The 15,501-nt window shown below is 43.0% G+C and overlaps 2 protein-coding genes and 1 long non-coding RNA gene across 3 annotated transcripts; all 3 read left to right on the top strand.

Moving 5' to 3' along the window:
• The first annotated feature begins 254 nt into the window (after positions 1 to 254).
• Positions 255 to 927, top strand: LOC118507838. The gene has a single exon (XM_036046953.1). It carries the CDS (start codon positions 423 to 425, stop codon positions 756 to 758), a length of 336 nt encoding a protein of 111 aa, XP_035902846.1. The 5' UTR covers positions 255 to 422; the 3' UTR covers positions 759 to 927.
• Positions 314 to 5,326, top strand: LOC118507837 (hydroxylysine kinase). Its single transcript, XM_036046952.1, has 4 exons — positions 314 to 1,701; positions 2,129 to 2,453; positions 4,075 to 4,497; positions 4,572 to 5,326. The coding sequence occupies exons 1-4, from the start codon at positions 1,418 to 1,420 to the stop codon at positions 4,767 to 4,769; spliced, it is 1,230 nt and encodes a 409-aa protein (XP_035902845.1). The 5' UTR covers positions 314 to 1,417; the 3' UTR covers positions 4,770 to 5,326.
• A 7,654-nt stretch (positions 5,327 to 12,980) lies between these two features.
• Positions 12,981 to 13,763, top strand: LOC118507834. The gene is made up of 2 exons (XR_004905721.1): positions 12,981 to 13,099; positions 13,200 to 13,763. It is a non-coding gene; the product is annotated as an uncharacterized LOC118507834 (long non-coding RNA).
• Positions 13,764 to 15,501: the final 1,738 nt, after the last annotated feature.

Below are 15,501 nucleotides of genomic sequence, written 5' to 3'. Positions count from 1 at the left end.
AAAAGAACGGGTGCTCTCTACAGTGCAAGTCAGCTGATTAGGCATGAGGGAATAAACACAAAATCAGTGGTTCGGAATATGCTGCAAAACGATAAGCGCGTGTTTAATAGCCTTTCAAATTAAACTATATTTATTGAGGAATATTGAAATACATTTAGGCATGAAAAAACAAATCGATGAGCAGTTGTATTGATCCGACCAGAGCGGGGAATGCTATCCATCCGCATGCCCATCACTAAATCATCGAGCAGTTTGGTTCGAGCTGTTCGGAAATGTGCTCGACATCCTGTGTGATTGACAGCACAGGCACATATTTACGTTTTTTTAAATACACAACACCCTTCTGTATCGGTGCGGCAAGCTAAAACAACAAATTATCAGCAATAGTTAGATGATTTAAAAAGAACATAGGCCTCCTCAAAATGCCATCCGCAGAGCCAGCTGATTGTAGTTCCGAAGCGAGGGAGTGTGCCAACGAAAACGGTGACTACAGCACCGAAATGATCACCGACGGTGCACTCATGAGTCATGAGTCGCCCGATCCAGACCGACACCTAATTCCCGGTGACCGTATCGAACACGACGAAGAAATTGACCTCCCTACGGTACGCGAGTTTACGCAAAACGATACAATCAACAAGTTTCTGCTGAATTCATTCCTGCAGCGCATAAACGATAGCACCGAGCCAGAGGGATATCGTGAAGCGGGTGCGGCTTCCAGTGCCGCCGAAGAACAAGAACAGGATTTTGATTCCTAGCTGAGCGAAGCGGTTGATGAGATACACCGCATTACGTGTAACCGCGATAAGAGACCCCGCTCGCCGGGGCGTATCATTTAAGTTTGGTGTCTAACATATTTGAACAGTGAGCGCAGCAGATTAACGATGAATGAAGAAATGAAGTGAATAAATATCGCCTTAATACGAAGCACGACGTTCGTTGTATTTGTAGTGTGAAATGTACTTTTCGTTCCGTAGCGTACACGCAAGGAACTGCACAGATAATAACTGTCACTGAGGACAGATGCAGGGAATTTGTTTGTGCCGGAAGATTCCAGCCCGACCCGCAATCACGACGGTTGATTTATCTTTTCCTTTATCACTCGCACACTAACGAGATATGGAAGGTCCGGCGCGGCGGATGAGCATCGGCGCGGTATTGTTGAGCTGAGCCCTTTCCGCTGATGATTGTCCTCCAATCAGTTCGTGATCGCTTCGTTCGCAGCACAGATCGTGTGCACATATATTCATAGTAGCCGCGTAGAAACCTAGCCGAGCGGACGGTCGTGCACGTAATCTCGGTCGAGTACGGCAGCGGCTTTACCATATCAATCGTTGAAACTGAAGACATCGTTCTACAGTGATACCCAAGTGACAGACAACTGTGCACAGTTCAGTGATCAGTAATTTGACGGGAAATGGAGATGAAAACGATCGTCAAAAAGCGCAGTCCCGCTGAGGATGCACAGTGCGAAAATGGAAGTGAGCATTGCGAACCATCAACCGGAGCTGCTGCCGAGGAGAAGGAACGCGGCGAGGAACCGAAGGCCGAAAACACGCTGAAACCGGGCTCGCAGATACGGCCGGTGGTAAGCGAGGAGGAGGTGCGCAAACTTGCCGAACGTCTTTATGGCATTATAGTGCTGGAAATGTGCGAGCTCGATTCATACGATGACCGCAATTTCATGATCCAGGCCGATAGGTGAGTACGGTTTGGAATGCTTCAATGCTAGCTATCCGTATTGAGAGAAGGGCAACAATAACAAAAAAGATGTAATCCAAGCACAGTCGTTGCTGTGCGTTCATATATAAGCAGGAATTATGATGGATTGAAGCGCATCGACACAGTTTCGAATGCAAAAATGTCGCGTTACAGGCCACGGTGAACACGTGATTACACAGTTTGTTAATTCTGTTGTCGCACGTCATGTCATCATCGTGCACAACGATGGGTGGTGGTAAAAAAGGGCCATGCGACGGGCATGGGAGGAGGAGCGTAGCGCACGGGCGGGCAAATTAAATTGTCAGCTTGTGGACCAATTGGCTGTTGACCTTGATAGGGGGTCGGTTTTATTTCTTTCCCTCCCAGCTTCTTCTTACCTTGCATTTAAATTTGCATCTTCTTTTAGCTACGTGAAAAATCCAATACTGAAATCAATCTGCTCCAGCGGTTACGTGATGAAGATAGCGAACTCGCTGGACTCGAGCGATGAATCGTTTTTTCATGCACAAAATGAGATCATGCTGCATCTAAGCAAGCGGGGCATCAAATGTCCCGTGCCAGTGCAGAACATTTACGCCAAGTATCATTCGCTGGAGACGCTAGGTGAATCAAAGCACGTCGTACGGCTGCTGGAATACATACCCGGGAAGGTGTTCCACGGTGTGCCGCATCCGGACAGTTTATTTTACCAGGCGGGACAATTTATCGCGAGGATTGATTCGGCGCTAAAGGTGAGTTCGAATGAGGCAAATAACGCTTTTCTTTCGATATTTTTATTGTAGAGTCGTACGGGAGTCCTAAAAATTGCTCCATAATGTGATAGCTGCTGTGTTGTGTGAGAGAAAGCTGCTGAAGCAATGTTTCAATAATATGCTGCTCAAGAGTTATGCATAGAAAAGGGGAGGGCCGATCGAGCCGAATCTGTTGGACCCAACTCCAGAACATGATTGGGTCGACAATACTATGTTTGTCTCGTTGATGGTGAAGCTATTTCGTCTATCCTGGTGTTCGTTAATTTCCTTCAGAAAACAAATCTCACCACCACACACTGAAACCCTTTATTGTTAGTCCTGTGTTCTCAGTCATTTATCTTTTTGGTGTGGTTCTAAGGTTCTAAATTACTCTATTGCCCGATAAGTCCTTTCATTTATCAGATCTCACAAGGCACTGGAGCTACCGTGTTTCGCTAGTCAAAGACTTATGAGTATGTCAAAGACTCCTCAGTGCCCTTACCTTAACCCATGTTGACTCTATGATTGTATGAGGGTACAGAAGATATTTGGTATCGTGAAACTTATTGCTCGCTGGTCAGGTCTTTGCAAGGGTACTTTTCAACAATTTGGTCTTCCGGCAGATTCTCCTTCGCCCTGTCTGATTATGGGAAGTCCTGCCTGTTCAAAGGCAGAGATAGGCTTTACGAGACCTACCTTTAACAAAAGGTGGGAAGCTGAGATAGCAGAGACGGTGTCAGCTACTGGATCTATTTGGGATTTGATGATGCCTTTCTTGTTCGATTATGTACATGCCCCTTCGTTACTCAGCTCGATTACATTCAATGTCCTTCACCATTCCCTTTTTCGCATTTTGACTGATCTTTGTGATCCTTTGTTGCGTGCATGACGGTCGTATAGTCGCCCTATCCCAATTGCAATCACCACTTTAGCTTATTTTAAACATAATTTAAAGAAATGATAACCTTGCATATTTAACCAGCAGGCAGGCTACTCTACACAGAATATACGAATCTCTCTTAACTCATACAACGTTGGGTGAATTTCAGAAGAGACCGTGCACAGTTTATCTTTTCACGCAACCGAATATACCTCCAAGCAGCGCAATTGATATAAAAACATTAGCGTACAATGGGCGCTGTCTTCTATCGACTGCATGACCCTGTGATGACTTATCATAGGAATAGACGTAACCGAATGAAAAGATAAGAATGTTTTGATCATAACTATACTCACAGCAACTACGTATCGTTGAATTATTCTACCCAGTTCAAATCGGTCACATGTCAGATTAATGCCAAACATCAATAAGAATATTTTAAGCGATCGATTTTAGTAAGTTTAATTAATTTTTACTGATTTGATTGATCAATTCCCAAGGACAAAGGGGTTTCCACTACTTGGTGTTTACTACCGATGGATAGCCATAGTTCCAGTAGCAAATTTTAAACGATTCATTATTTGTTTCTTAGTGGGCAATGAATTTTCCGCTTACTGTTTGTTGATGGATATAATGAGTTTTTTTTCTTTTCGTATTTGTACTTTTTGTTACTTCTTCGATATTGTTATTTATATGTTTAAAATTAAATTTTAACCGTTTACTTTCCTTTTTACTTCACAGTCCATCGACAAGGAGCTGGTCATGAAGCGACAGTCCATTTGGATGTTGGACAATTTCCCTAAGCTGAAAGACTTCCTGTACGTTTTAAAAGACGAACACCACAAGGATATAGTCGAACAGGTGCTGGACGCATTCGAACGGCGCGTGATACCGAATTTAAGCGAGTACGAGCAGGGCGTCATCTACGGCGATTTCAACGAACACAATGTCATTGTTAACAAGAAACCATCGAGCGGTAAAGAGTATGAAATAGTGGGCATTATCGATTTCGGTGACGTTTGCTATTCCCGCTACGTCTTCGAGCTGGCCATCGCCATGACGTACATGATGCTGGAGGCAAACGATCTTAACACGGGCGGACTGGTGATAGCTGGTTACAGTATGATACGACTGATTCCTCAGCACGAAAAAGAAATACTTAGGGTAAGTGGCAGAATTAACATCGAACATAGAAACAAGCAATGATCGAGGATTGTCGTTTTTGATTTTATTTGAAGGTTTGCGTCGCAGCTCGTCTATGCCAAAGCCTAGTGTTGGGACTGTATACGGCCACAGTCGACGCTGGTAATCAGTATATTCTTTCCTCACAAACGCGTGGATGGAGCGTGCTGGAAGCGCTGTGGAACGAAACGGATAAAGACATTTTGGTGCGATGGAATTCAATTGCCGAGGAATATCTAACATGTAGCTCGTGAGAGGCAGCCTGATACGTAAAGTGAGTCAATTCGGTACCACAATGTAAGCATTTAATGTGTAGCCCGGCTATAGTTATACACACACACACACACACACACGTTATAGCATGAAGCACTGAAGCCTAAAAGAGGGCACAACACAGGAATGGTGAATGAATCAATTGTAGCAATAATGCTAGTTCCAATGTCATTTATTCAAACTTATGAAGCTTTTTATACAGTACAATGAGCTTGAGAAAAAACTCTTTTCGCGCCATTGTGCACTTTAGGAATGTATACAAAGTAATGTATGAGATAAAAGTTAGATTGTCAATAATATATATATTTAGGAACAGTCCAACCCAAAATTCGTCGAGTATGAAAAAGGGCTTAGTTTTTCTTACGTGAAGAAGATTTACGTAGTGCCAGAGTGTCCTTTTCGCAAATAGCGCAGTTTTGTTTTAAGTACTTCTGTTAAAGGATGGTGGTCCTTACTGTTTCAAAAATTTCACACAATTTATCAATTTGCTTTGTAGTTTCAAATAAATAGTTGTTTAATGAAAACATTTAAAGATTAATGCAACATGTTTTATTTGGTACAATGACAACATGATAGCAATCATTATTATATTCAAAGCGTTCTGTTGATGTTTTTCATATGTTAGAACATGTTCATTGAGGACACACGAACGGCTGTCCGTAGGAAAATCAGCCACTGATCTGGTCTCCGCCATGCGGAAAATCCTGAAGAAGATGGCGGATTCTGTTTATCATAGCCAGGGTAAATCTTAGATGGAGTGATGATGTTGATGTGTCCTCCAGAATAGCTGGAGTTATGATTTGGCAGGCGACGGGGTATCTATAGCGATGACGAGGGCTTCTGCAGCAAGCCGGATGCATGTAGGTTGTACCGTCTGATAAGTAAGCAAGTATGATATGTTTCTTTCTATCTGCTTGTTGGGTCTTTCTAAAGTTTACCTCTCAATGTTGATGAATAGTTCTTATTTACAACGTTAGATTCATTTGCTCACAAATGAATTGCACGGCCAGAATTGTGCGGGCCAAGATTTAGCAAATACGGTCAGATCGTTTTTATGCGTAGAAAAACGTTATGGATCCAGTAATAGTAACGAAAGACTTGGCGCCCTACAGCGACAGTTGGGACCTAAACTCCGTCCGTCCGCCTAAACGCCGTCGTAAAATCAAAGTTTAGCATTTTCCGCTTTTCCTAGGCCTTGACATTGTTACAGTTGTTGTACCGTTTTGGTTATAGAATGATTGAATAAGGTCCTCCGGAAGAGGTTTTATGGTTGAAACTCAATTTGCGCGTTGCTTAGGCCTGCTTGGAAGTCTCCTCAGTCGGCGAGGTGTCCACTGTTGGAAAGATATTTTTTTTCTCCTGTGTGGTTTTGACATCAATCTTATTTTCCTAAAAAACAGCTCTCTCTTCGACGGTCAGTGTGAATTTACAGGCTAAGAACTATAATAGCCTTCATCAAACATTTTTTTACCAAATTTTTGTTTTGCTTAATTACTTATCATTCGCTACAATCGCTTTGCGGACTTGGCCTGCTGCAACAATCCTTGATACCGCTCACGGTTTAGCGCCGTCGTCTGCCAATCCGTTATCCCGGCCGTTCTGGCGGACGCATCAACGCCATCACTCCATCTCAGTTTGGGCTCATGACGTCTCCTCCGTCCCTACATGAACGGCCTTAAAGGACTTTACGGGCTGGGTCGTCCGGTGTCATTCTCATGACGTGAACAGCCCACCGCACGATGTTGAGACCATCGTACAGCTCGTAGAGCTCGTCATTGTAGCGGCTCCTCCATTGTCCTTCCACACATACGGGGCCAACAATCCTTCTGAGCATCTTCCTCTCCAACGCGGCTAAGAGGGCTTCGTCAGTTTTGGAGTCCATGTCTCAGAGGCGTATACTGGGACTATAAATGTTCTGTACAGTCCCAGCTTCGTCCGTCGCGACAGGTATTTAGAGTGGAGAAGTTTGCTCAGGCTGTAGTATGACCGGTTGGCAGCCAGCACCCTTGCGCGTAACTCAACATCAATGTTGTTGTTGTCGGTGCTGACTTTTGACCCCAGATAGGTGAAGTTTTGGACGACTTCGAAGGTGCGGTCACCTATCTGTACATCAACCCTGCATAAATCAATATTTGTTAACAGGGCCGCTGGTGGTGCCACCATCATTTTGGTTTTCGCCTCGTTAATCGTTTTCGCCTCGTTAAGGAGAGCCTTTAACCAATGATGTCTATGTCATCAGCGTATGCCAGTACCTGAATTGATTTATAGAAGATGGTCCCCGAAGCTTCCACCTCCGAATCGCGGATGGTTCTCTCTAGCGCCAGGTTGAAAAGCAGACAGGCAAGCCCATCTCCCTGGCGCAAGCCCTTGGTGGTAGCAAAGGGCACTGAGAGTTTTCTACCACCTTCACCTGGCATGTGATGTTGGCCATTGTCATTCTTACAAGCCTGGTAAGCTTGGCCGGGATTCCAAAAGAGCTCATTGCGTCATACAGTTTTACCCTGGCTATGCTGTCATATGCGGCATTAAAATCAATGAAGAGATGGTACGAGTGGAGCAGCTGCTCCGCCATCTTCTCCAAGATTTGCCGCATCGTGAAGATCTGATCAGTGGTTGATTTTCCGTTTCGGAATCCTCTCTGATAGTTTCCGACTATCTCCTCGACGAATGGGACAAGTCGATCTTGTAAGATTAGGGAGAAGATATTGTAGGCGGTATTCAACACCGTAATACCCCTGTAATTGCTGCACTCTATCCTATCTCCCTTCTTGTATATGGGATAGATGATACGGAGAGTCCAATCACAAGGCATCGATACGCTATTCCATACCTCAGTAATAATTTGATGAATTTCCTGTTCGAGTGCTACACCACCGTTTTCGATCAGTTCGGCTACTACTCCGTCGGTGCCTGGTGCCTTGTTGTTCTTGAGTCGACGGATAGCCTTTCGTGTCTCATCAATGCAAGGCATGATGTCTCACAGCATGATACCATCTGCTAGTGGAGGCTCTAGCTGTTCGTTGAACTGATCATTTAGCAATTCATCAAAGTACTGAGCCCATCGCGAGAGGACCTCTGGCTGATAACTGACCAGATCCCCATCCTTATTGTGTGCAGCTGATTGTGTACAACCAGATTGTGTGCAGCTGCAAACTGGACCAATCTACTACCATTGTCGTTACTGTGCTCATGTAGACTGTCACTTCCAGTGTATTGGCGGTACATTGGCTCCCTACTGACTTTTGCATTAAAGTCCCCTAGGATGATTTTAACATCATTTTTGTGAGTCGGCCGTAGAACAGGTCCTTCTCCTCTTCATCGTTGTCTTCGGTAGGAGCGTGAATGTTGATGAGGCTGATGATGAAGAATCTGTCTCGCACGTGCAGGGTGCATAGCCTATCATTGATAGCCATTTTTTCATTGATGTAGACATAATTTGAGGGTCATTGGCACATTTGCAATGGCGTTTGATGTCCTTATTGGACTGAAGATAGGTCCTACTGATATTGAATAATATCAGTTAAGCGAAACATACTGTGTTTTTTTTCTAAAACAAATTGCCGGACAGGTGGGGCGGTCCGGTGATAGAGGCGACAACGGCGACAACTCATAATGTTTGTCATCACATACGATTGCTTTCAAATGTATTCAGCTGTATAAGCAATTCAGAAACGATCTTAAAGCACTCTGATACATTTTCTTCTATTGTGATATTTATTTCTTGCGAGGCAAAGCTGAATGAAATGATGTGGGATAAAAAAGATATAACATTTTTTAAGCTTATTAAGCTACTTTTTAATGGAGTAATGATGAATAAAAATTAACATTGTACCGATCTGATGAATCATGACATGTATAAAAATAAGCCTAGAGAAATATCGAGAGAAAATGCGCTTAAAATTGATTTGCTTGAGCTACAAATCCGATAGGTAAATACAATGTAGGGGAAGGTTGAAAATAATCCCGAGTTGCTACAAACCTTCCCGTCCGTGTTAATACAAAAGAGCATCATGCTTTTGTATAGCTATGTTAAGGACCGTTAAGCCTGGCGTTGTTGATGCGCAAACTATTGGCAGCGTGATAAAACAACAATCACACCGTCGTTCGTCCCTTGTCGGCATTGTTCTAAAAGGCCACCACCGCAATGATGATGATTCTAACGAAGCACGACTCACCTTTTGCTACAATAGTTAGCATGCAAATAAGCGGTCGTTCGTTAGCATTTTATTACTATAACATTTATAGGCCATATTGCAACCGCAAATGGTGCACGAAACGGGACACGGTAGGTCGAAAGTATTGGTGTTGATAGTTTTCCAACTTTACACGGCGTGGGTTTTTGAGACATAGATTCAGATAATTGCCCAACTTTCGAACCCGGGCACAATCTGGTTCCATCGATAAGGAAGTTTTTAATCGATTGGCTCTGGAATATTGTAAAGTGCCATCCAGCCAAAAATGCTTCACCAGCTGGCGGCGACGATGATGATGACGACGACGACGACGACGACGACGACGACGATGGCCACCACATACGCAAAAACTTCCACGCAAGAAGGTGAGTGAAGCCCGTTCCTCTGTCGTTTTTTTTGTTGTCATTAAAACTTTAAGCCTTTTTGTGAATGTGACAGTGTTCGTACATGTTCGTCCGTTGCTGAAAATTGCAGTTTCCCTTCTGACAATGGGTTTGAATCAATTGAGCGAAGGAGCAAGTTGCGTCAACTGTTGAACTGTTGAATGATTTGCATCATCGGTAAGCTTCTGTTGGTGATCCTGATTGCGAAGAGATAGCCGTCAATCGGCAGCAACATTAAACACGTGCTCTCTATCCTGTTGTGTGGTTGGCGTTTACTGTTTAAAGTAGGTGGCCCATATCCGGACAATTTCAATTTCCTTTCGATGTCTGGGCCATTGTTTTGTTGGTTTTTCGTGCTGGCGCTGTGCAGGATTGGACCCCAAAGCGAAGAATTTATTCAGTGTTGAACACCGATACCTCACACAAATCCAACTGACAACGATTATTAATAAATCTGCTACACGGTGTACATTCAATCGATGATGGCGGTGGCCAACAAAACGCTCATTTCCGGAGGGCACAGCGGCGGTGGCGCGACCGTGCTATAAATAAAACAAATTCCACCAGACTGACTGCCTTGAGACGTACCGCGGTTTGAGTGCTGGCGCGGCAATTGGACGAAGGAGTCTTGCTGAAAACCCGGCTGCTTACAACACAGATGTATTTATATTTATTCTTTGATTGATTATTTCCGGAAGAACTTTTCGTTGCGTTACCGTCGGTGCCAACGCACCGTCACACGGCCGTTGTGGTTTGTAAGGAACGGAAGAGCTTTATTTTTTTTGCTGCTGCTGCTGCTGCTGCTACCAAGAAAAGAAACCGATGATATACGCTTGCAAAAGTGTTCAGAAATTCATTGTTTCATTGTGCTACTTCGAACCAAGCGCCTGGAGCACGGCAAAGAATCCTTATGCGAATGAGTTGAGCAAAGTAGCAGCAAAAAGAAAAAAGAGCAGGAATTTACTTTGATGTTTAAGAAATTACGCTTTTGTTCTACTGACTTATAGGCAAGGGAAATTAGTAGAAAAACATCTTTTGCAAAAGGGTATAAGCACTAAACTAGAAGCCGTAAAAGCTGCTGACTTTGCAACGCCCAATACCGGCAAAATGGGGCAGAGATAGGAAAGGACATTCTCTGCTGTACGACACCAAACGCAGGGCAATTCTGTAAACGTAAATAATTCAAAATTAAATGCAGACAACAAAAAACAAAAAATCGCTCGCAAAATGATTTCTACTAATGAAGGAAAAAAGAAATCCACCTCGTGAATTCATCACAAATTTATTGCCATAACTCGGTTCACCAGCAAGGTATGTCGGCGAGTTGTGAAATATGTCCGCAGCATAAAAATATCACCTTTTTTCCTCCTTCCCTAGCCTCCAATGAAAATTGGTAGGCCAATGTTGCCAGCGAGTTGTAAATTTAACGAATCCAACCGTTAGTTAGGCGAATGTGAATTCGCGCTTGCACGCGCAAAAGCCCAAGCGCGTGTGTGTGTGTGTGTGTGTTGTCATGTGGACTACAATTTGCATCGCGGAGAATCCCTACTTCTTTCCCCATCGTTGGGATACAACAATATGGCAGGTCTAAGGGCCTAGAAGAACCAGAAGGAAGCCTTTCCAGAAGGAACCAAACCCGAAAGACTGTAAGCGTTCGGGTATTAGCGTCTAGGCATTGCATGCAAAGCATGGCCGGTGATAGATAAATTCAATTTCTTTTCACCACTTCCGGCCTCACCAGGTCCTAGAGAGCGTTGGAATACTTTCGGTTGGTTTTTACAGTGGAATTTCGTAACGACGAGGACGATGCTAAACCAACTTTCGAGCGACCCAACGGGAGCGACCTTCGGCACCAAGGAGAGCGAGTGGGGGAAGATTAATGGACTATCAATCGAATATTGACGATCCTTGGACGGTTGCGCTACACACGAAATCGGACAAAAAGGGTATTTTAAGGGCAGCGGCGCGTAATATTCCGGTCACGTGAAACATTGTTCCGTGGCTTACACTAAGCATGGAGTTTTACATAAATTTGATTTTCTCCGTTGGTACTGTTTGTTACCAGTTCCAGTATTCCCAAAGTCACATACTCTTTTAGAGGAAATGGAGCAAAAAGATGGGGAGCTAGGTCTTACATTTCTTGACATTCTATGCAAGTGTGCATTCTATGTGTATGGAAATGCCGGGATGTGCTCGGACTTCAACCAATCCATTTATCATCCTCGATATATCTTGCCCTCTGCAAGAGGATCGATCATGATGCGCCAACCGGGAATTAGTTTGACCATATTCGTTTGAACTTCGAGCTGGATGCTATCTGCTTATCCCGGTGGGAAATAATCAGCGAGCCACAGATCATTTTTAGCAGTGCTGCAGTTCTTAAAGCCCGACCCAGTTTCAGCGTCAATCCGGGCCGGGAGACGTCGTAATGAACGATTTGTGTTGAATTCTCGCCGGAGCTGAGCAAATGAAGTTAGTTTCAGGTAGTTTTCGTACGGCGAAACGGTTGCTGAAAGCTTCTAGCATTAGCTCCAAGACACTCTTGTACACCCGTCGGTGCAGGCGGAAATTCGCCATCGCAGAGCAGAGCACCACCAATGTTTCGCAAGGCGTTCGCACGGGTGGCGAAGTTTGAAGTGGAAAGTTATGAATTGTTCTGCGAACGTAATAAAGTGCTTTCGTGAGTTATTATTAAAATGAGATTATTGGCTTGATCACTTCAGAATGTTGTATATTGTCAACAGGAATGGGGTAAATTGCAATTAATTCCAATTCAGATGGGTGGAAGATAAGGAGCAGCGAATGATGAAGAATTTGTGCTGTGTAGTTTGTATCGAGAGAGAGAAGTATTTAAAGGCTTATGTAGCCATTACTGGAATGTTTAATCAAATAGAAACTTACTTCATCGAAAGTATTTCTGAACTCTTATCTAAACAAGAAACTCGTTCATTTTTTCGTTAGAACTATCCATGTCGTCAAGCTTATTCGACATTGAAAAACAGACTTACAGGGTATTCGGGAGTTTTTTGTGTGCCTTTGTCTAGCCGTACTCGACGTACGGAGATAAATAAACTAGAGGGCGAGTGTTTCGGTTAAGGGTTGTAGGCATTGAGCAATTTGTGACGCGCTATAGTTGTTCGCAACTTTTTTTGAAACACCTTCTTTTCTGTTTAGAAAAATATTTTAGAACTTTTCTTTGTGTCCTAATTATTGTTTATGATCCATTTTACAAGCCAGAATTTACTCAAAAGTGAAAGAAATTTTAAACAACATTAGGACGAATTTAAAACTTCAAAATAAAATAAAAACTGTGAGACTCAAACAAAACTGTTTATGAAAGTCGTTTGCAAATCTCGGGGCGGTACTAACCATATTTAGGGAAGCGTTCAAAATGTCCGCGAAATTCCGTAAATGTATTTTTCCCTATAGCATATCTAATATCGTTCTCGATACGCCGATTTCCAAATTGATGTCATCTACAATGATATAACAGCGGCCTTCGACTAAGCGTCTCACAGTATCCCACTCGTCAAACTCGAAAGACCTGGTCTACCTGGAGCCTTGATGAAAGGGATCAACTCCTACCTAATCGGTCGATCCTATTCTGTGAGGACTCCCCACCTGTCAAGTTCTATCCGTGCGTCCTCCGGTGTTCCCCAAGGGCAGCAACATGGTGCTTCCAGACGAGTCAATACAACGCATCGGATGTCCAGCGCTACTCACCGCTATAACCTGGTACGTACCTGCCAGATCGCTTTACACTCCAGCAATGCTCACAATTGAGCAATCTACGTATACGTCGCGAGTATTTAACGTTGTCTGTGTTGTCTTCCAGCCTGGTATTCCCTGGTTGCTGAGTTCGTCAAACGTGTCAATATCCTGCGTTTGTCCAATGTCCTGCCCGTTAGCGCTGTTCTCTGTTGGGATTTGTGATGTGTACTGAAACTTCACATTGTAAAAACATGTAAAAATTGTGCTGTTGAGAGGGTTAAGCAATCGATGGAGTGATCATTGTAATCCTTTAAAAAATCTTAAGCACGTACAGTACCAAGTACCATATCCTTCCTAGATCGTAGCACAGGCGGTTGCACAATAGTTGGCAAAATAGAAAGATCTTTAGTCAACGTCCTTTGAAAAGATATTCCGACGGCTTAGCAACTATTTTTTTCAATTTTCGTTTCAAGTTTTTAAGTTTTTGACGGGACAAGAACAATAATTCAAGGGAACATGTCCAAAAATCTGGGGAAGAGAACAATAATCAAGGAACGTGATAAAAAATTTGGGACTGGTCAAGATCAACTGTATTCAACTGTACTTGCGTATCTTGAGTGTAACTGTACACAAAAAATGGATGTATCTGTAAAAAAAGAACTATCTGAACTCAAAAATACATGGAAAACGAAAAAAAAACTGGGAGATTCAAGCAAAAACCTTTGGGGTAAACCTGGGGACGATATCCATAAATATCTTGGAAAGCGTCCATTACATTTGTAACATTTGTTTGGTGGAAAGTTAAATTGATCAAGCAATTCCGCATATTGGTTAGTGTAGTTTTTGGTACACGATTTAACGGAAAATGATTTTTAATTTGAAAATGCCTCCCCCTTTTTTTGTTGTACTAATCCGGCACTCAATCAGAGAACGCGCATGTTCGAATGTGCAATGGAACTCATGCTTCCGCTCGTTCGCTTCAAGCTCGGCCGTTCGTTCAGTTGCCATAATGGTCTCAAAATTAGATTACATTCGATTCATTTTGACGGAGAGGGGGAAGGGACCTTACCTCAATCTCGCACACTGCGACGCAGCCAGGTACGCGATGCTGTTTAGGTTTGGTGCGTATTTCGTGTCGGTTCAATTCGTACAGCGGAATCGATTCGAAAAAGCTTCTATGAAAACAAGGATTACGGGAGGATGTAATAGAAAATAGTAACAAAAAAGGGAGAATGAGAGAGCAAAATAGGAAGAAAGAAATGCACGAAGTATGTATCGCTTTCTTTGCAAATGATCTCGCTGTATGACTGGGGAACCGTATAAAAGGAACCGTGAATAAACCCGGTAGCACAGCACTGTATCTTGGTTGTAACTTAATTACATTTCGCATTGCACGGGCTGTTCGATTGGTGACTGATGATTCAGTGGATTGATACCGGGATTGCGAACTTTCAAATCAATCATGGCAGGTAAAGTACACAGTAGTAAATTTTTGTACGATTTTAATGTTGTTTTTCACAGTAAATCGTCAAGAAAGATGCAAGAGAAGTTAGCTTAAACATGATTAGTTTGTAGTGGTCGTCAACAATTAATTTCTGTTCTACCTTCATTCTACTGCTTCTAGTGTGATATTGTGATCAATCAGCCGACCTTCTACAAAGTTTTAATTTATCAACACTTCTTGGTTCTTTCGCTTGCCAGCACTAAGTAAAATAATTTCATGTAAGCGGATTGCATATGGTCAGTTGTTTGTTCCCTCAACTTCACAATCCCTGCAAGCTTTTGTATGCTTCAACATGTTCTTCTTGTAGTCAAGTACAGAAGCGATCTCTCGTCTAGAGGAAGTATCGTAAAATCCGATTATGCGTCTCGTAGTTTTGGAGTCTATGGAGCCTCTAGACCACGCCAAGTATTTCACAGGTAGAACCCCCCAAAAAAAAAGTTATCCACCATGCGTAAAAGGCAAGCTAACTAGGCCATTTAAACTTGTAAAAGGGTGTGCTGTTATGAGTATTGAAAATATTGGAAGTATACTGCACTTTTTTACGTTTTACCATACATTTGTGGTTTTGTGCCGCGGCTGCTTGACGGTTTCCCAAATATACTTGTCGAACAGACGAACGAAGTCAAATGATTCGAAGTCGTTACAAACTTACTAACTAACCTACCATCAGATATTCTTGTTATTTTATATTTTTTGAATTAGTGTCAATATTTTTCAAAACACCTGGTTTTGTTTGTTTTTTATTCGGTAAGAACGGCCTGGCCATTTTGCTCTGTCTGAACTCGGTAAGGTCGCTTATAGAGTTTCTTTCGCTCAACTCAAGCGCCACTCTGGATCCCCCACAGTACCACACTGCAGGCGCCCAGGACCCATAGTTTCCATATCAACTAGCTTTGTTTACCACTTCATCTAAGGAGTATGC

This window comes from Anopheles stephensi, chromosome 2 (genome assembly GCF_013141755.1).
Source record: "Anopheles stephensi strain Indian chromosome 2, UCI_ANSTEP_V1.0, whole genome shotgun sequence".
In the NCBI taxonomy this organism is placed as follows: Eukaryota; Metazoa; Arthropoda; class Insecta; order Diptera; family Culicidae; genus Anopheles; species Anopheles stephensi.
This window is presented reverse-complemented; position numbering and strand designations above follow the sequence as displayed.